Source organism: Trichosurus vulpecula, chromosome 9 (assembly GCF_011100635.1).
Source record: "Trichosurus vulpecula isolate mTriVul1 chromosome 9, mTriVul1.pri, whole genome shotgun sequence".
Classification (NCBI taxonomy): Eukaryota; Metazoa; Chordata; class Mammalia; order Diprotodontia; family Phalangeridae; genus Trichosurus; species Trichosurus vulpecula.
This window is the reverse complement of record NC_050581.1, coordinates 183224581-183245528: the sequence shown is the minus strand read 5'-3', so window position 1 is coordinate 183245528 and position 20948 is coordinate 183224581. Positions and strand designations below refer to the sequence as shown.

The window sequence follows — 20948 nt, the reverse complement described above, 5'->3', positions numbered from 1 at the left end:
CACACACACACTCCCCTGTTTGTTACTTAAAACTCTTCACAGTATGCCTCTAACCTATTTTTTTTAAGCCTTGTAAATATTATTCCCCTTTACTCATTCTATGATCCAACCAAAAGTCTTCTTGCTGTTCATCACAGGACACTTGTAACAACAATGTTGCTAGTAGCTACTGTGGCTGTGTAAGGCCAATAACACCTGCACACAGTAGGGCTGCCAACACAAGACTTTTTGGTCTGCTTTTCTGAGGAAAGCAACTTTAAGGGGTTAACAATCTCCGTTTAATTAAACACACATATATCATTCACTTAGCTCAGAGGAAAAAGCCAGCACCCTGAACTTCAGAGAAAATACAAATAGAAATTACAAGCAAACACTATGAACAGATCAACTAACACAAACCAGTCTATCCACAGCAATGCATAGTTACCAGAGAAGCACTAATATCTGGGTTATCAAAGCCAGGGGGCTTTGCCCAGAGTCTAATCACTCTTTCAATGAATGTACCTCCAACAGTCAAACACTAACCTTCCGGTATGTATACCCTGTTCAGGACCCTGAGGGCTGAGGTCAACTTAGCATTTAGGGTGTGGGAAATCACCAACACCAGGGTATGGGAAAATCCTTCATTCACTAGCACCACATCGTATACATTGTTTCCAATCAGTGACTCCCCATTGCTTTAGTGTTGAGAACACTCCAAGACAAAAAGATGTCCCTTTACCTGCCCCATTAAAACAAAGGCCAGAGTCATTAGAGGCACTTGATAGCCTAACATCCCAAAAGAGAAGAACAGCAAAAAATCCTTCCCTGATTACCATTACCACACTCCTGGCCATCCCTCATACCTGGAAATGTGCTCCCTCCTACCCTGCACCTCTTCAAAGCCCTTGCTCCCTCCAAAGGTCAGTTCCAGGGCTGCCTTTCTTAATCCCTGCACTCATTCATGCCTTCCCCTCCCCCAATTACATTTCATATCTTTGTATAGACTCAGTTATGTGCCTGTTGCCTTCTCCCCAGAAAAAATGCAAGTTTCCTTACAGGCTGCTGTTCTTGCTGTTTGTCCTTTGTTTTTGAAGAGGACCAGTGACATCACGGGTGATGTCTTGACTGATGCATGAACTGGATTTAAGTGAGGTAGCATTGCACAAAAACAACACTTCAGCTGACAGTTACTCATCCCCCTATATCCCTGCCTCTCCCTGAACCCTGCAGAAATGGATGAATGCTTTAGTAAATAGTGGAGAAGTACAGGTGTTAATTAGGTAGCATTCAAGATGAACATTGAAATTCAAAGTGTGGAGAAGGGGGACTATTTTTCATCAGCTGCTCCCTTACCCAAGAACCTTGCTCTCCCCCCCCCCACTCTGAGGAAATATTCAGATGTTTTTTAATCTCACTTCAGGGGGTCCCCCTAACCACACCCCCACCTAGTGGTTCTGGGTAGAGGGCAGAGTGAAAATTTTCATACCAACTTTTCTACCTCCCATTCCCTCCCCTAAGGCTTTTATATCTTTGAACATACCAAAGTCAATTAACATGATTAAACCTTTTGCATAACATAAACTTTAGGAGTTTAAAGCTACACTAAAACTTTTGAAAGAGCCTGTATTTCAATATTCTTAAATTAACAAAATGGTATCAGCTCTCTAAAGGATATGGGGCAATGACTGGGCCTGTGTTCTTATGGGTACAGGGAAGTGCTGGATAAAGAAACTGCTTCTACCAAAGAAGGCTGGCACCTTCTCTGCACCTTGGAGAGTTGCCTAGAATATGGAAACAGTGAGTGACTTATATAGGGTCACGCTGCCGTTACATCCGGAAAGATGGAGCTGAACTTAGATTCCCCCTGGCTCCAAGGCAGCCTCTCCATCCACTCCCTCAGAGTATCCCAAAACACTAACAATGAAGATGAAATGTTTTTTTTTTTTCCATTGCTTATCCAACATCCTTCTTTTCCCCTTCCAAAATGGCATTGGTTCACTCAGACCATTTCACCTCTGAACAGTATAGCTCCATTTCTCACAATCTTGGAATGTTAGAGCTTAGAGACCACGTCTTTAAAAGCCTCTATTGGAGAGTTGAGGTGGCAGAGATCACTGTCACCATGACCTTCAAAGTCTCTTGCTCTTGAGCCTTGATGCTCTTATCAAATCCAGAAAAGCTACTCATCTTGTCTCAGCTCCCAGGGTCACCAGCTAGGGAGCAAATAACACTCACAATGTGCAAGGCACTAGGGATATATTGGCCTCCCTCAAAGTGCCCTTGCGTTCGAGAAGCTTCCGTTCTATTGCAGGGGAACATGTTTTCAAGTACATCTAAACGTATATGGATATGGATATGGATATGCATATGTGTGTATGTGTATGTATGTGTGTATGTGTATGTATGTGTGTATGTATACATGCACACACATATATATATGCATATATATATATACATATTTATTTTGTATTTTGTTTTTGTTGTTCAGTCATTTTTTAGTCATTTCTGACTCTTAGTGACTCTGGGATTTCTTATATGCATGTATGTGGATATATACCTACACACATACACACACACACACACACACACACACACACACACACACACATATATATATATATATATATATATATATATATATATATATATATATATATATATAGGTTTTTCATTGGAAGCACACTGTTGTGAGTTCATGAATTGAAGGCTTAGTCATCCACAAGATTAAGTCTAATAACAATAGGTAGCACTTATATACATACATATATATGCCACTTTAAGTTATATATGTCATCTCATTTGATTCTCACAAAACCCTGTTACATAGGCACTATAATTATCCCCACTTTACAGAGGAGGAAACCAAGGCTAAGGGAAGCTAAAGGAGATGCCTAGGGGCACATAGCTAACAAATGTCTGAGGCACAATTTGAACTCAGGTCTTCCTGAGTCGTCTTGACTTCAGGTCTAGCAAAGGTTTAGGTTTAGGCAACGTTAGCAGCCACCTTCTGAGAGTCCAATCTAGGAGCCTAAGGGAAAAATGTGGAATCTCTCAGAGGCATTGCCACAGTAAAACAAAGTCATTTGCAAGCATGATACCATTTGAGCCACACAGCCTCACTGTGGGTTAGGTGTTACAGATTTTGTTGTTCCCTTTTACAGATAAGGAAACTAAGATTGAGGTATGTGAGGTAGTGAGAAAATAAAACGTGAAGACTTTTCAGGGAATATATATGTATAAATATATATCTATACCTATTCATATCTATACTTAGAAATGTTTAAAAATCAAGAAATAGGGAAATAGGGAAGCAGAAAAATTCTGAGGCCATGAGAGCCTGATTGCTCAGCCTCTGGGAAAGTTCCTTTTTTTTTACCCTGAAACTTTTTGTTCTTTCTTCTGGTTTTGGTTTAAAGACTTGCTAACTAAGAATAGGGTCACTCTGACCTGCTTTCCCTTACTGTAAATGTACTGTAGAAGAATGGAGAGGGTCTCCCCCTCCCCTTATCTTATTCTCCTTCTTTACATTTATAGATGTCACCTCAGTTGTAATCATTAACTAAGGGAGTGGGAATTGGAATTTCTGTGCCTTGATTTCCCAGTTCTTTGTCTAGTTTTTCATGCTCAGATTGTAAGCCCGCCTCCCAGCCAATGGTGAGAAGGGTCAGAGATGGGCAGGAATTCTCTTGCATTAGGTGTAATATTGGTGTTTTGTTCTTTGTGCCAGGGCTTCCTTTGCTAGATCTGTTCTGCCAGAGGATGCCCTATTCTCGCAAGAATCGAATAAAATTTCATTTCTGTTCCCACCCTGAGATGGCTCCTTATTAAAAATTATTTTTTTAATTGGTGAGGGTCTTTCATCCCACACAGTTTTGGGGGCTCGTCCTGGGATCTGCCCACTTTGTAAATGAGACTCCCAATTGGTTCTGAGACTGGCGCACACTCGGAAATTTCTCTGATAGTCTCTGGACCTGTTCGGGTATTTTAGCTTGGGAGAAGGAGAAACTCAGGGGAACAGAAACCAAAGAGCTCTGATTCCAAAATTAAAACTCTCAACTGAAACTCCGGCCAGCTGGTGAGAGAGAGCAATCACATAAGATATACAAGTATAACCCAGGGAGGGCAAAACTTGAGGGCCCTAGGGTGTTAATTAGAGAGTCATTGAATCGGAGGCTCCGGCAACGAACCTCATCTAAATTACGGGCCAACCCTGATTGGGGCACCTCCAATCTTTATTAGCTTGGGATTAGTGAGGCTTGCTGTTTAAGGCAAAAGGCACTCGAGACCATAACTAATTTTGTTTTGAATTTAAATTTGGGTATAGTTGTCTGCATTAAATCAGTATCTGAGAGAAATGCCACAAACTACTCAGAGAGAATGTGATCCTGTATTGTTAACAGGTGGAGGTCTACATTTGGGAAAAAGCTAAGGGGACAATCTTAGCCTCAATCTAGGATGGGATCCTCCTGGCTCAGTTTCCCCCTTGTGGTCCTTTGGAAAGGAATGTTCCCACTTGACTATTCCAGAGTTTAGTCATGAGGTGGAACAGATACTGCATCAATTGTAACTATATCTCCATTTAAACAAAGCCAAGGATGTTTTATCCTGTCATATTTGGCATGTCACACATCCCTGCTTTCTTTCCTTCTATAGCAAGTTTCTGTGATCAGAGCAAGTAGTCAGTAAAAGATATGAGCTCTTTTGTGTTATCTTATTGGGCAGTCTAATATTATTTTTATCTAGAACTAGAACATGAGTAGAAATTTATGCAAACTGCCTAAGATTCACCCTAAGATGCTTCCCTTTCTTTAAAAAGGATTCTAAGAGCAGTAGTATTTTTTTTTCTGTAATACCATAGGCCTGGAACTAGTGTTCCTGTATTATTATTTTTTATTTTATTTTGTTAATATCAAGCTTGTCTAAGGTTTTGTTACAAATAATAATATTAAATGAATAATGGTTTGTGGCTTATTTTGTAATGCCATCAAAGAAACATGGAATGACTGAAAGGTTAAGATTTACATGTACTATTTTAAAAATTGGTTATTTAATGTATTTTATATATGTACTGGAGTCTCATACTCCTGGTGGAGAAATTAATAATGAGTCAATGTAAAGTATGAGAATTTGGGTTCTGATGTGAATTTCTTAAACATGGCAATTGGCCAAGGCTTCAATTTTGAATTTGTAAAAATGATCAGGGTATAATTACTAGAAATGGTAACTTAAAATTGTGCTAAGATAACTTTTGTAGGAGGATGGACAGAAAGCTTGTTCCTACAAGAAGAAGAATCTGTGGAAGTGGGTGAAACAACCAAGGACCAGAAGACTTCATTGATGCTCCCTGCCAGACAGCTGTATGGGAAGAGACCTTTGAAACTTAAAGGGACAGTTGTATTATTGTTTTCTTTTGGGTCTCTGTATTGTACTTATAAAGGGGACTGCCCCTTGTGATTTGTCAATACATCGATCAATCCTTCCCACATTTATTAAAAAGGGTAATGGGGATACCAGTATGATGGGAAAGAAAATGTGGTATAAAAGTGTGATGAATGAAGAAGATAGGTGGGTGGATAATTCATATCAGCAATGGTGTGTGAAGTCTTCAAAATAGTGTCAAGGAGAGGAAGGATTGTGTGAGGTAGTGAGAAAATAAAACGTGAAGACTTTTCAGGGAATATATATATGTCGATATGTCGATATATGTATGTCTATATCTATATCTATTCACATCTATACTTAGAAATGTTTAAAAATCAAGAAATAGGGAAATAGGGAAGCAGAAAAATTCTGAGGCCATGAGAGCCTGCTTGCTCAGTCTCTGGGAAAGTTTCTTTTTTTTTTTTTACCCTGAAACTTTTTGTTCTTTCTTCTGGTTTTGGTTTAAAGATTTGCTAAGTAAGAATAGGGTCACTGCGACCTGCTTTCCTTTACTGTAAAAGTACTGTAGAAGAATGGAGAGGGTCACCCCCTCCCCTTATCTTATTCTCCTTCTTTACATTTATAGATGTCATCTCAGTTGTAATCACTAACTAAGGGAATGGGAATTGGAATTTCTGTGCCTTGATTTCCCAGTTCTTTATCTAGTTTTTCGTGCTCAGATTGTAAGTCCGCCTCCCAGCCAATGGTGAGAAGGGTCAAAGATGGATGGGAATTCTCTTGCATTAGGTGTAATATTGGTGCTTTGTTCCTTGTGCCAAGGCTTCCCTTGCTAGATCTGTTCTGACAGAGGATGCCCTATTCTTGCCAGAATCGAATAAAATTTTATCTCTGTTTCCACCCTGAGATGGCTTCTTATTAAAAATTATTTTTTTTTAATTGGTGAGGGTCTTTCATCCCACACAGAGGGAAGTTCAATGACTTTGTCCATGGACACACAATGCCAGGAGTAGGAGCTGAGCCCAGGTCTTCAGGACTCTACCCAATCTCTGAGCCCCAGCTTCCAACATCACCAAGGCAACAGAAGGCTCTTCCCCTCTGCCCTCCTTCCAAAGACCCCTCATGCTCCATCTGGGGAGTTATTTTTCCTCTCTCACAGCATTTGATTTTGATAGAGTGGAGTAAGGCAGGGAACATAATAGAAGAAAGATTTTACCTAGAATACCTGATTCCAAAGATGCCTGCTTTTCAAAACCCTGGGAAAGTCCTTAGTGATGGCTTCAAATATTTAGATAATACAATGACTATTTTGGAAATGATCAATGAAATTATTTGGAATGCCCCTGCTGTTCACTCCAGGTGAACTAATTAGAATAGACAAGCTTCCCTAGACAAGTTTTATAAGACAATGGGCCATCCAAATGATCTTCCGAAAGCCCTATGAAATCCAAGAAGGCACGCAAAATTCATTCTTAACGTTTCTTAAAGCTAAAATATTAGTTATGGGTCAAATTTATGAGAATAGTGTTTTATTTTTATGTGCCACATAGCTCTACTTTATAATACATTGGGTCCCCTATATAATCACCATTTATAGTATATTCATGGCCAATTGAAAGGATACTCACAAAGAAGGCAATTCTAACTACGGAAAAGAACATTTGACTCGTAAGAAGGTAGCCAACTCTCAGTCTGATGCCCTTACCTCTCTCCTATGCTCTAGTCTCCAACAGCCCACTAGGTATGACCACTTGGATATTCTATCAACATAAAAACAACATAGAAAAATTCAGATTCTTAGACATATCAGCCTGAACAGAGATACTAGGGAATCTCTGACAAGTGTTATCTTTGGTATCTTTGGTATCTTTGACAAACCTTACCTCCTGTCTGACCGTGGGCAGATTACTAAACTCCTCTAGGCCTCATCTATAAAATCAGTGGGGTTTGGAACAAATACCTAGGAGATCCCTTCTGGCCCTAAATCTCTGATACTCCAATCTCCCCTAAGTCCTCTCCAGGATAATTATCCTGTTACTTACATAGTACACTTTGAGGCTTCCTCTAAAGCTAGTAGCTTATTACCTCCTGGGGCAGCCCATTCTACATCTGGACATCTCTAAGTCATTGAGATATAAATTGTAGAAATACTCCCTTGTCCATACTCTGATCCAGTGACACTCGCTTGCTGTTCCTCACACAAGATACTCTACCTGTCAACTCTGGACATTTGAGGGACTGTCCCCCATGCCTGGAATGTTCTACCTCCTGGCTGAAGTGGCTTCTTTCAAGTCTAAAATGCTGGCCTCTTTAAGGAGCCTTTCTCATTTTCCTTAATACTTGTACCATCCCTTTGAGATTATTTCCAATTTTTCCTGCATATATCTTGTACATACATAGTTGTTTGTAGGTTGTCTCTCCACCATCCTGTGAGCTCCTTAAGGCCAGGAACTGTTTTTTTCTTTCTTTTCTTTGTATCCCAGTTGCTTGGTACATGGCCTGGTGAATAGTAGATGCTTAGTAACTGTCTTTTGATGGTCTCTTATCCCTCAGTTTTGCTACATGAACAGTTTACCTCCTCCTGTAGTCATACGTGTGTAGGAACAATCTGGCTAGCACACATACAGTGGCCAACACAGGTTTTCTGATCTGCTTTTCTAAGGAAAGCAACTTTACGGGATTAACAATCTCAGTTTAATCAAACATATACATATACATATACATATACATATACATATACATATACATATACATATACATATACATATACATATACATATACATAGATATATAGAGAGATATATATATATACACATCATTCACTTAGTTCAGGGGGAAAAGATCAGCCCCCTGAACTTCAAGGCAAATACAAACAGAAATTACAAAAATCAACAGAAAGACCTTGTCTGATTGAAATCACAATTCATAATTACCAGAGAAGAACCAATGGGTCTGGGTTAGAAAAGCCAGGGCACAGTTACAATGGCTTGCCCAGAATCTCAACACTCCTTCTGTGAATGAGCCCCCAAAAGTCAAACACCAAGCTCCCCTCAATTATATCCTGTCCTCACCCAGGCTGAGTGTGTGAAAGTTCCCCATCCCGAGTATCATATCATATACAATTCAATGACTGCAAGGCAAAAAATCCCACAGTACCTGCCCCATTCCAACAAAGAACAGTGAAAAGTCCCATTTTGCTGGCCATTACATTTAAAAGGCAAGAATCATTAAAGGCGCTTAAGAGAAGAACAGCAAAATGCCCCACCCTGATTATCATTACAACATGTCATTGATAATGACTTTTATATCAGTTCTTGCAGAGAAGTCACCATTACCCATACTAAGAATGTGACATTTTAGGTCAGCTTTATTTTTGAATCTTCCAAGTTCATCTTGTTCTATGATTGTAAGTCATAGAACCTCAGGGGGAAAATATTTGCATTGAAAAGATCAGTTTTTGCAACCAGAAGTTTGAGGTCCTTCCAAATACTGCCTCCCTCCTAGATGTGATCCTTCCCCATTGCTTCACTCTATTAAATAAATTCTGTGTCTTACTAGGAAGGCATGAAAAAAGCTGCTATTGAAACAGTGGCTATGTGATGTCATACAAAAAGACAGTCTGACTCGTGTTGTAGGATGTGTTTCTAAGCAGTGTAATTTGCTATTGAATTCAATAACTATGATCAATTAGGATGCAAATTTGTGTATAATAAACAAGGACAAGTGGACAAAAGTTTACTGAAATATATGTCATCAGATTTGCCTCTCCTTCCTGTCACCCATTACAAGAGGAAAATGAAGAGTGGTCAGAAGAGATAAAAGTTGGTTTTTCTTTGCTCAAGGGAGGAGAGATCATGTTAAACTTGTTCTATTAACTCTTGCTTTGAACCTGAAAAAAAGATATACATTCAGAGAGACCATGGCTTTTTGTGGATCTGGATTTAGTACAACGTTCCCTTTATTAAATGTTTTCAAATAATCCTAATGAGATGATTTCATCTGCAGCTTTATTCTTATATCAACTGTGGAAGAAAAAGAAAGGGGAAAGAAAAGAGACAAATACATTAGGTAGCGGCTTAAGTCCGACATCAGGCAGTAGGCTTTTGAATTTAGGTTATAGAAATGATACCTTCATGAGATCCAGAGAGACAATCCTGGACAAACTTATGACAATGGTATTTGGAACTGAAAACAACCTGTTAGTGGCCTTGGCATAAAAACTGCCTCCTGATGAATTCAGAATAGGAGTCACCGTTGTGACATGATGTGCGAAATGCATCAGAATTTGCATGGGGATAAAAAGAAATGTTCTTGAGTTTGTGTTTTTTTTCCTTGTTGTTATTGATTGTTTTTTAAGTGTTCCCAACTACAATTCATGAAAATGCAATGATCATACCTTAAACAAAGTAGATGGATTTGCTACAAGTTACTCCAGCCATTATATACGATGCTTTGGCCTTGGCCAGTCAAGGTCCAGAATAGACCAACATTCTTTTACAGAAAACATGATGAACAGAGATGGAGCTCCTGGTCTCTTGGATACTCCCCTTGTGCAGGGCTGGTTGAAAAATGCTGGTTATCAGGGCTTCTGAGGAAGCCTCAAAGTGTACTATGTAAGTAACAGGAAAATTATGCTGGAGAGGACTTAGGGGAGATTGGAGTATCAGAGATTTAGGGCCAGAAGGGATCTCCTAGGTATTTGTTCCAAACCCCACTGATTTTATAGATGAGGCCTAGAGGAATTTAGTAATCTGCCCAAGGTCAGACAAGAGGTAAGACTTTGAACTCAGTTCCTTTTAGTATCCAAAGCTATTTCCATCCTACTTCCATGATGACAGCAAGCTAGTTTTTGAAGAGCTGATCTATAAAGGAGGTATTCAGACTGCTTGATCCCCAAAAGCAGAACTAAGAATGGTAGGCATGAATCACAAGGACCCAAGTGTAGACTTCCTATAAGGAGGGTGGAAGAAACCTAACAATCTGAGCACTCCAAAAGGGAAACAGGCTACTGTGAGAAGGGATGAGCTCTCCATCACTCACGGTCTTTGCTTCAGGCTGGATGATCAGGCATATTGTCAGACTGATCCCTCTTCAGGTCCATTTTGACTTCTAAGACCTTGAGGTCTAGGATTTTGTGATTGTAGATTATTGATTCAACCCAAAGTTAAATATGAAACAATTTAAGAATGATTCAGCTACTGAATATATAGGAATAACTTTCAACTCATTGCAGATGGACTCTGAGGACATGGCCTGGCTTGGGCGTTTAGCATAGTGGCTGGCACATGATAAGTGCTTAATAAACTCGTGTTTGTTGATTCACTGATTAATATGTGTGGGATGCCTGCTTTTCGGCCGATGGATGATGGAGAGGTTTCAAAATTGGAAAATGTTCATCTGCCCTCTATTTATTTCAAACTATGCATCCCTAAAGGTCTTAGGATTATTTGAACTCTCAATCAAGTACAGATTCTTCTACTTAATAGGATTTAATCTTTGGAATATTGAACAGAAGTTTTCATAACAACAGGTAAATCTGGTGTCAGAAAATTTTTCAACTTTCATAAACAGAGCTGGAACAGTTATTCAAAGGTCATGGATGGGAGAAAATTATGAAAAATAGCATTAATGATTATCTATTATCTTGGTAAAACATTAGCTTAGAACTAATCAGTCCAGATTTATACCACTATGTGCCAAGAAATCAGCAGGAATCAAGATGGGAAATGGGGTACAAAAAAACAAAGATAAAATTCAATATTGATTTGTTGGACACCTGATGTGATGACTGATAGGGGCAATTAGATGGATTCATGACTAAAGACTCATAAGGCATATGGCGTTTCAGACTCAAAACTAGGGCTGACCTGAGACAACACAGTTAATCAAGAAAAGTTATCCAATGCCCTCATTCCAGAAGTACCTTGTCCTTCTCTCTTTGACTTCCATATTAAGTTCTAGAATATAATTCTTTTCTAATACACGTTTTCTCTGTAGTTCTCACACTATCTAGGATAGTGCATCTTATACCAAGCTAGCTGCACAAATATTAATTGAATGAATGTTGACCCTCATGACCAATAGATGATTATGAATCATAAGAAAGATGAACTAGAAGTTTCTTAGGTAAGTTGTAGAGAGAACTATTATGCAAGAATGGGTTGGACTAGATTCTAATCCATCGGTAAGGAGCACAGGATATGAGAGTGTAGACTCGGGAATCTAATACAGATTCTGTGACCACCTGTGTGACCTTGGGCAGGTCACTTTAATTCTTAGGCAGGGGTAGGGGGGATATTGGACCAGATGACCTCAAGAGCCCCTCCCAGTTCTAAATCTCTGAGCACGGGTAGTCTCTGAGGTCTTTCCTAGATCTCTAACCCACCATGGCAGACTTCACAAGGCGTCTAACCCCTTCATTTTATAGCTGAAGAAATGGGGGCCCACAGAAATGACGTGACTTGCCCAAGGTAATACAGATAGTAAATATCAGAGTAAATATCTGAGCCCAGGTCCTCTGAGGCCAAAACCAGTGCTTTGTTCACCCAACCCCAATTCTTTTTCTATCTCCCTCTTCTCTTACTCCAATTTACTTTCCTTCAGCTCCCTGATTCTCTCTTGGACAAAAATGGCCTGATAAATGTATTCAGAGGAAGGCATGAATGACTGACAAGCGCATCAAGTTACTCCTCACAGCAGTACTTTTTTTTTTTTCAAAAGAACTCCTAGTGATTCAAAGGAAAGTAATGAATTTTTAATCATGAAAGCCCCAGACACCAAAGCAAACATGTAAAGTGGTTTTTGCCTTGGGGGGTGGGAAGGGAGGGTGGAGTCAGAGGGGTCTTCTTGGTAACCAGTAAACTGCCCTACGTATGAGACCAGCACAACTTTGCCCATATCTGAGGTCTGCCATGCTCAGAATCGATGGCGAGTCTGGAAAGAGAGTGGAGCCCATGTTTCAGCAATAACGCAGTGTTGTATAAACAACTGAAAATTGAGGGAGGAAGCTCTCTGGATCACATTCAAATACTTGTGCATGGAAATACATACTAATGAACTTAGCATTCACTGAGGATAGAAAAAACTTACAATAATTTAGGCCAATTGCTTTAACATAAATCATTTTTAACCTGAGTTTTATGAATTGGCATCTCTGATGTCATAAAGCTACAGCAATAAAAGTCTGGCTAATGCCTTTTTAGGAGGGAAGAAAGAAAGTGGACAGTCCTTTACTACGTGAAGGCACGCACCGGAACCTATCATTCAACCTTGAACTCAGCCGTTGGCACTTGGCAGTGATATACATCCACCTGAAGTTGGCTCCATTTCAAACTTGCTCAATTCAATTCAGGCAATATTTATTAAAAACGCATCTTGTGCCAGGCATTATCCTAAGTGCTGAGGAGGAGGAGGAGGAGATGAAGGACATGGTCCCTGCACTATAAAAGAGCTCAGAAAGGATAGAGTTAATGAACAACCAGAGAAGGAAGCAGAAAGCACAAAGAACCAGCATGGATGGCTTCTTCAGGAAGACATAGCAACATATTGGTCTTTTTTCTCTTTACACGGTGGCTCAACCGGTAGATTCGAGAAAGGCTGTGGATATAGCTTACCTAGATTTTTAGCAGAGCGTTTCATAAAGTATTTTCTCCTTTTCTGTGGCAAGGACTGAGAGATGTAGAAGAGACAATAGTACGATAATGGAATTGGTTGATGGTCCTACTCAGAAATTAGCTGTGAATCATTCCATGTCACCTTGGAAGGAAGCCATCTGTGGGGTGCCCCAGGCCCTTTGGTGGGCGCTCTGTAATTTTGCATATTTGTCAATGACACGGACCTTTAAAGGTATAGGCAGCATGCTTATTGAGTTTGTAAATGACAGGAAGCTATAAGGGATAGTTGTCAAACTAGATGACAGGGTCAGGATCCAAAAAGCTCTTGACAGGCTAGAACATTGGACTGAACTTAATAAGACAAAATATAAAATGGTTAGATGTAAAGTCTTAACCTGGTGTTTAAGAAATCAACTAAGTAAATGACAGAGGGAGAAGGCATGCCCCTAACTGTGGGTGTTTCCCTAGGCTCCATCCTGGCCCCTTTTTCCTCTCTTTGCCTCTCTATATCCTCCATTGGTGACCTCGTCAGCTCTTTCAGTGTCTAACAAGGTGGGCTTCTCCTTGCCAAAGCCAATCCCTCCACACGTGCATCTCATCCCATTCTCTCCATTGTCTCCAGCAGATTGCTGCCATAACCACGCACACACATCCCTTTTCTCCTCCTAATCTTTAACCTTTCCCTTTCTACTGGTTTCATGACTTCAAACTTTCCTTAAAAAACTTTCCCTAGACCTTAGCATTAGCTCAAGCTATTGTCCTATCCCTCTCCTTTCTTTCCCAGCCAAAATTCTTGAAAAAGCTGTCTGCACCTCTCACTTTCACTTTCTCTTTTCACACTCCTCCTCATTCCTTTGTAGTGAGGCTTCCAATTTCATCAGGTGCAATTGCTCCCTCTCAAATCACCACTGATTTCTTAATTGCCAAGTCTGACGGTCTTTTCTTGGTCCTTATCCTTCCCAACCTAGCCGCTGCATTCGGCATTGCTGACAACCCTCTCCTCCTGGGTGTTCCTTCATCTCTGGGTTTTTGTCACACTCCTCTCTGTTTCTCTTCCAACCTAATGACCACTCCTCAGTATCCCTTGCAGACTCGTCATCCATAGCATTCACCCTCATTACGGTTGTTCCTTAAAGCTCTGTTCTGGGTCCTCTTCTCATCATCCTATGGCTGGCTGTCTATGTCCACCTGTCTCTGTCTCTGGTTTCCTGTCTAAATCTCTCTCTTTTCTCTTTTTCTCTCACTCTTCTCTATTTCTCCTTTCCTCGCCTCATCTCTCCCTTCCTTCCTTCCTTCCTTCCTTCCTTCCTTCCTTCCTTCCTTCCTTCCTTCCTGCCTCCCTCTCTCCCTTCCTTCCTTCCTTCCTCCTTCTCTCTACCCTCCCACCCCCCTCCTCTCTCTCTCTCTCTCTCTCTCTCTCTCTCTCTCTCTCTCTCTCACACACACACACACACACACACACACACACACAGAGCCATAAACATATACTTAATCAGCTCCCATGGATTCCAGTATCACCTCTATGAAAATTATTCATACATCTGTATCTCCAGCTCCAGTCTGTCCTGAGCTTTAGCTTGTCACAACTGATTCCTCTGTGGACATCTCAAACTGGCTGTGCCAGGGGTATACTCAGCACTTACCTAAAACTCAACAGGTCTCAAACCCAATTCATCATCTTTTCCTCCAAACCCAGTCATCTTCCCATTTTTTTTTTTGCTTTTTGTCAAAATGCAACGTTGTTCTTTCATTCTCCTAAGTTTGTAACCCTCTTGTCTCTCTGACCCCTCAAAGTCAGTGTTACAGCTAAATCATGCCATTTCTGTCTCCACAACATCTCTCACATGTGATCCTTTATCTCTGCTCACGTGGCCCCCACCTTAGTTCCAGTCCTTAGAATGTCTAACAACTTTGTTGTTGTTCAGATGTTTCAGTCATATCCGACTCTTTGTGACCCCATTTGAGGTTCTCTGGGCAAAGATACTGGAGTGATTTGCCATTTCCTTTTCTAGCTCGTTTTACAGATGAGGAAACTGAGGCAAACAGGGTCGAATGACATGCCCAGAGTCACACAGCTAGTAAATGTCTGCGGCCACATTTGAACCCACAAAGATGAGTCTTCCTGACTCCAGAATCACCAGTCTATCCATTGCAGAGCCACCTAGTTTATTATAATATAGTCCTAATTGGGCTCACTGTGGTAAGTGTCTTCCCACAACAGATCATCTTCCTGACTGCTTCCAAAAAGATCCCTGAAGCCTAGAATCAAGTCAGCCCCTCTCACACTCCTTAAAAAATATTGCCTATAGAATGCAATGTAAACTCCCTTGTTTTCTTTATCACATGAATGAATAGCTAACTTGTATATTAGCTTTAAGGTTTTCAAAGGGCTTACCATGTGTTGCCTCACTTGAGCCTCACAACGCTGTGAGGCAGGTGCTATTAAAATCCCTATTTGACAGAGGAGGAAACAGGCCATAGCCTATTATTAATAATGAGTTTATACTTAATAAAATTAATTCTTATTTATTAAATTTAACTTAATAATATTTAATTAATAATAACATTTCTATTTAAACTAGCTGCCTCCCATGCCTGGCACGAACTCCCTTGCCTTCACCTAATGAAGTATTATTGGAATTATGGCATTTATATTCATTTAATAATATTAATTTAATCTCATTATTATTGTTTAATTTAATAATATATAATTAATACTATCATTTATATTTAAATTGTCTCCTCTGCCTGGCAGGAACTCCTTCCTCACCTCCACCTATTGGAATAATTATTAATAATAATAGCATTTGTATAGCACTTTAAGATTTGTAAATCACTGCCTTACAAATGTTATTTCATTTGATCCAACATCCTCGTAAAACAGGTGCTGCTATAATACACCCCCATTTTACAGATGAGGAAACTGAGGCACAGAAGGGTTAAATGAATTTCCAAAGGCTACACATTTACTAAGTGATTGGGGCAGAATTTGAATCCCAGTCTTCTGGACTCCAAGTCCTTTGTCCTATCCACTGTCATGGTGCCTTCCATTCCAAATTACCTCGCAATTGCCTACTTTTTCTTCGCTCTTATATTATATTTATGCTTATTGTCTCCACACTTAGGATGTAAGCTCTTTGAGAGTAAGGATTTATTCATTCTTTTTTTTGGTATTCCCAATGCCTAGCGCATAGTAGAAGCCAGTGAAATGTTAGTTAATGGGTTGATTTTTAGACAGCAATTCTGATTAAAAAAAAAAAAGATGTGGGAGCTTTAACGGACTATTTGAAAGTAATTGGAATTATCAGTTTGATAGGACAATCATTCTTGGGCAGCATTAAGGCAAAGCTTTCCATAAAGTTGGTGACAGCCCCTGGCTAATCCCCATACTCGGTCCTGAGCAGATCATATCTGGAACTGTGCTTTCACTTCCCGGGACCTAAGTTTAGGGAAAACAAGGATATGCCAGAAAGCTTCCAGAGCAAAGCAATCAGGCCTTTGAGTCTCACTCTTAAGAAGCCTGGTTGAAAGAACTGGGGAGGAGAGAAGTCGGGGGCAGGGGGGAGAAGAGGAGTGCGGTAAATGAGAGAATCCTCAAGTATCGGGAAGTTCTTTCCCAGGGAAGAAAACCAGTTCTGTTGGCCCCTAGAAGGCAGAAGCAGGAAGAGTAGTTGCCACACACAAAGAGGTAATTTTAGGCTCTTTGTAAGGCAGATCTTCCTAACAATTAGAGATGCGCATAAACAGAATGGGTCACCCAAGAAGATAGTGTATTCCCTCTCCCCAGGTCTTCCAGCCTGGGCCAGACGGACTATTTATAGTTTAGTTTAGTGGGAAATTATTTTTCTGGAAGGGGTCGGATCGCGTGACGGCAGAGACACGGTCCAGCTCTGAAATTCTGGGGTTCTTTTGAAGGCTTACAACCCAGAATGCATGTATTAGGCGGGGAGATTTGTGTTTGCTGTTGAGTCATTCCAGCCGTGTCTGACTCTTCGTGACCCCATTTGGGTTTTCTTGGCAGACACAATGGGGTGCTTTACCATTTCCTTCTCCAGCTCAGTTTACAGATGAGGAAACTGAGGCAAACAGGGTTAAGGGATTTGCCCGGGGTCACCTGATTCCAAACCCCCTAGCTGCCCTCGGTGGAGATACAGGGGGATAATTAATCATTTAACTTGCATTCCCCAAGTGAAAGTTCATCAGAATGCTAGGTTCTGAGGTTCACAGCGGGGAGGGATCACTTTTGGTGGAGAATCAGAGAAATCCTTCCAAACCACGGGGAGGGAAGAAGTTAGCTGAGGCTTCCTCGAGGGGGAGAATGATACATAGTATCCACTAGAAAGGGTAACTCACCTTTATTGGGTACTTGGAGATTTGCAAAGTGCTTTCTTCATAACAACTCTGCTGGGAGGCAATGGATGCAGGAATGTTCACATACCCATTCTACAGAGAAGGAAACTGAGGCTGAGAGGGCATTTGAACCCAAGTTTCTTGATCTTCAGGGCAGAGAAGGCTGATCTCCTTCCCATCCAGTCTAATTTGTTCTCAAGACACAGGGGCTATTTAGCCGTGCCCTCCAAGAAATGCCTTCCCCATTATAGGACATTTGCCTGAAAGCATCGTTGATCTCGAGAGCCTAACAGTGTTTGATGGAGGGAAAAGGGCATTAGATTTGAGGCAGGGGGAAAAAAACCTAGGGACAAGTCCCAGGCGTATCATTTAGCAGCTGTGGCCCGGAAGAATGACCAAATTAGAGCCGAGGAATCTTACTAGGAGTGTGACCCGAGATAAGCCACTTTGTTCTGGGCCTCAGTTTACCCATCTGTAAGATGGGGACAATAAGATCTACATCATGGTATTGCCCAGCAGATAACACGTTGACGCATGTTTAGTGTTTTGCAAACATTGGTGCACTTTTAAGCATCAGAACCCTTGCCTCTGGAGTCACAAGTGCTGGGTTCGAATCCCGCCGGCAATCTAACCAAGCTATTTAAGTTTTAGTTTCCTCCTGTGGACAAGGAGTGAAGTTCGACCCACGGACACTTAAGTCCCCCGCGAAGCTGCCGTTATTTACTTTGGCGCGGCAGGGGGCAGGGGTCTTGTTTGCTGAATGACCCTGAGCTCCTGGGGTTGCTCCCGCTCTGGTTCTTTGCTTGCACTGGTCCCTTCAGAGAGGGAATCCGTACTGCTCTTGCAAGCTTCACAAAAAGCAACGTTTAGCAGAAGTCCGGGCTGTCTTTGCACCAGGAGAACAGCAGCAAGTGGCGGGAGAGAGTCTGAACTGCGCAGGCGCCGAAGGGACTCAGTCTTTAGGTAGAGCCCCAGGTTGTAGGAGGGAGCTTTCTCTGCGCTTGCTCCTGGCTGCAACCCCGGGGGCATCCAATACCACGCCTGCGCCGCGGTGCAACCAGCGGTCAATATACAGGGCGCTTGCGCAGAAGCCGCCGCCGCCGTTAGGCACAGCCCACTCTGAGGCTGCGCGGCCATTCGAGCCTCAGGCAGCAGAGGAGGCAGCAGGAGTTTGAGTCGTGCAGGTCCGAGTCCCTCTTCTCCAGACCTCGCTCGCCCGCGGCCACCCGGCTGCGCCCCTGCTGCGAATCCAGCCATGGCTCCGAAGCAGGCCCCTAAGCCCGAGTTCCAGGAAGGCGAGCGCGTGCTGTGCTTCCACGGGCCGCTGCTGTACGAGGCCAAGTGCCTCAAGGTGGCCACGGAGGACAAGCAGGTGCGCTACCTGATCCACTACAGCGGCTGGAACAAGAACTGGGACGAGTGGGTGCCCGAGAGCCGCGTGCTCAAGTACTCGGAGGCCAACCTGCAGAAGCAGCGCGACCTGCAGCGGGCCAACCAGGAGCTCGTAGCCGAGGGCCGGGCGCGGGGCGGGGGCCCGGGCCGCAGGGGCGGCGGCGCGGCCTCGCTGCAGCAGCAGAAGCACGTGGAGACGCTCTTCCAGAACATTCGCATCACGCCCGCGGCCTCCACCTCCGAAGTGGCCACGGGCGCGGCGGCCGCCGCCCCAGCAGAGACCCCCAATCCTGGACCGGGCCGCAAGACCCGCAAGAGCAAGCAGAAGACGGGCGGGGGCGACGGCGGCGCCGGCCCCAGCACGAGCGCGGCCCGGGAACCCCCGCAGCCGCAGCCTCAGCCCCGGCGCCGCGCCCGTGGGGTCCAGGCCTCCACCAGCGAAGCGGCGGCCGCCGCGCGCCCCGAGCCGCAGGTGGAGATCCCCGCCGAGCTGAAGCCGCTGCTGGTGCGCGACTGGGAGCTGGTGACCCAGGAGGGCCGGCTGTTCACCGTGCCCGCCGCCAAGACCGTGGACGCCATCCTGGACGAGTACGTGGCCTTCCGTCAGGCGCAGGGCCGCCGCGACAGCCTGGAGTACGCGGCCGAGGAGCTGGTGGGCGGCATCCGCGACTACTTCAACGTGCTGCTGAGCACGCAGCTGCTGTACGAGAACGAGCGGCCGCAACACGACCGTCTGCTGGCCGCGTACCCCGACGAGCCCGTGTCGCGGCTGTACGGAGGCCCGCACCTGCTGCGCCTCTTCGTGCGCATCGGGGCCATGATGTCCCAAGCCCAGTTCGACGAGAAGAGCCTGGTGCTGCTGTTCGGCCACCTGCACGACTTCCTGGGCTTCCTGGCCAGGGACCCCGACGCCTTCTTCAACGCGGCCGAGTACAGGCAGCCGGCCCATGATCTGGGCCCGAGAGGCCCCTGAGCGCGGGGCGCCGGCTCCTCCATCCCCTCCGCCCCCAATTGTGCTGCGGGCCCGGCGGGTGTCCCGGGGCGGTGTCGGAGGCCTGGGTGGGGTGGGTACAGAGGTTCCCGGGATGGCCCGGGGCCCATCACAGAGTCCCTGCGCTTGTGTTGTGTTAATGCGCGGTGAGGAAACGTAATGCTGCCTTGTTTTGAAAGTTGGGGTCTAGTTGGGGACTCTCTTTTTCCTTCAGTTTCTTTTTTGATGCTTGAAGTCAATGGTACTTTCAGATGCGACTGCCGTTCCTAAACATTGTTTTTTCTTTGCCTAGACTGGGGAAAAAAGGTGTTTTTTTTTTTAATGGGTTTTGTATTCTAATGGATATTCTCACTTTGAGAAATGCCATTCTTGTGTGGTTTTCTGGGGGAAATGGTGTTTCAGTAGCTACTTTGCAGGTCTTCATTTTTTGAAATTAAATAAAAGGGAATTGGACTAGAGTATCCCGGAGGTATCTTTCGTTTCTGACAATTTTTTTTCTTATTCATGCCAGAGCCAGTAACCAGGTACCAATGGTACATACAGATGTATGGTGATTTACATGTTCTCGTTCTTCCTAGAACTGGCATATATTTTCAGCATTCATGTATACCTGCTTAATTTTTGCAAATATTAATGTAAATGTTTTGCATACCCAACCTAGTTGCTAGGAAGTCATTGTTAATTGATAATGGGGATGTGGTTAACTTAGAAATTACTTTTTTCCTGCATTATATCTTTAAAAATGTAGTTATTTGCTTTTAATTGATTTCAACAAACTTATGGCTGGGCTCAGGATTCTGGTTACAGATAAAAGTTTGCCTTGTAATCTTAGGTTCCAGAATACAACTATGTTTGTGTTAAAACAGAAGTACTGCAAATATCTGTGAAGGACACGTTTTATGTTCAATATTCTGATTTACTGCTTTTATGAAAAAAAAATGACCACTCAGCCACAAACCAAGAGGTACTCTTTGTACTTTAATTAAAAAAAGCCTTAATAAATCATTTTGAAATTTAACCAGAAATATGGATGTCATTCAGAGATCTTAAGACATGTCCGTGAAATACAAGATAAGCAGAAAGATTGAACGTTGACACTACGTAGAAGGATTTAGAAAAAATTTAGTTAAGTTACTGTAAAGTGTTCTGTTATATTCCTTGCAATGATTTAGGTCCAAATTACAAAATTCTTAGTAGACAACTCCTGCCTTTTAAGATACCTAATGACCTTTTCAGAATAG

The 20948-nt window shown here is 42.8% G+C and overlaps 1 protein-coding gene across 1 annotated transcript; it reads left to right on the top strand.

The window, feature by feature from the left end:
• Positions 1-18579: 18579 nt before the first annotated feature.
• On the top strand, positions 18580-19689 carry LOC118832311 (mortality factor 4-like protein 1). The gene has a single exon (XM_036739673.1). It carries the CDS (start codon positions 18580-18582, stop codon positions 19687-19689), a length of 1110 nt encoding a protein of 369 aa, XP_036595568.1.
• Positions 19690-20948: the final 1259 nt, after the last annotated feature.

Excerpts from the sequence above, each read along its gene's own strand:
- LOC118832311 (XM_036739673.1), top strand. The coding sequence starts at position 18,580 with ATGGCTCCGAAGCAGGCCCCTAAGCCCGAGTTCCAGGAAGGCGAGCGC.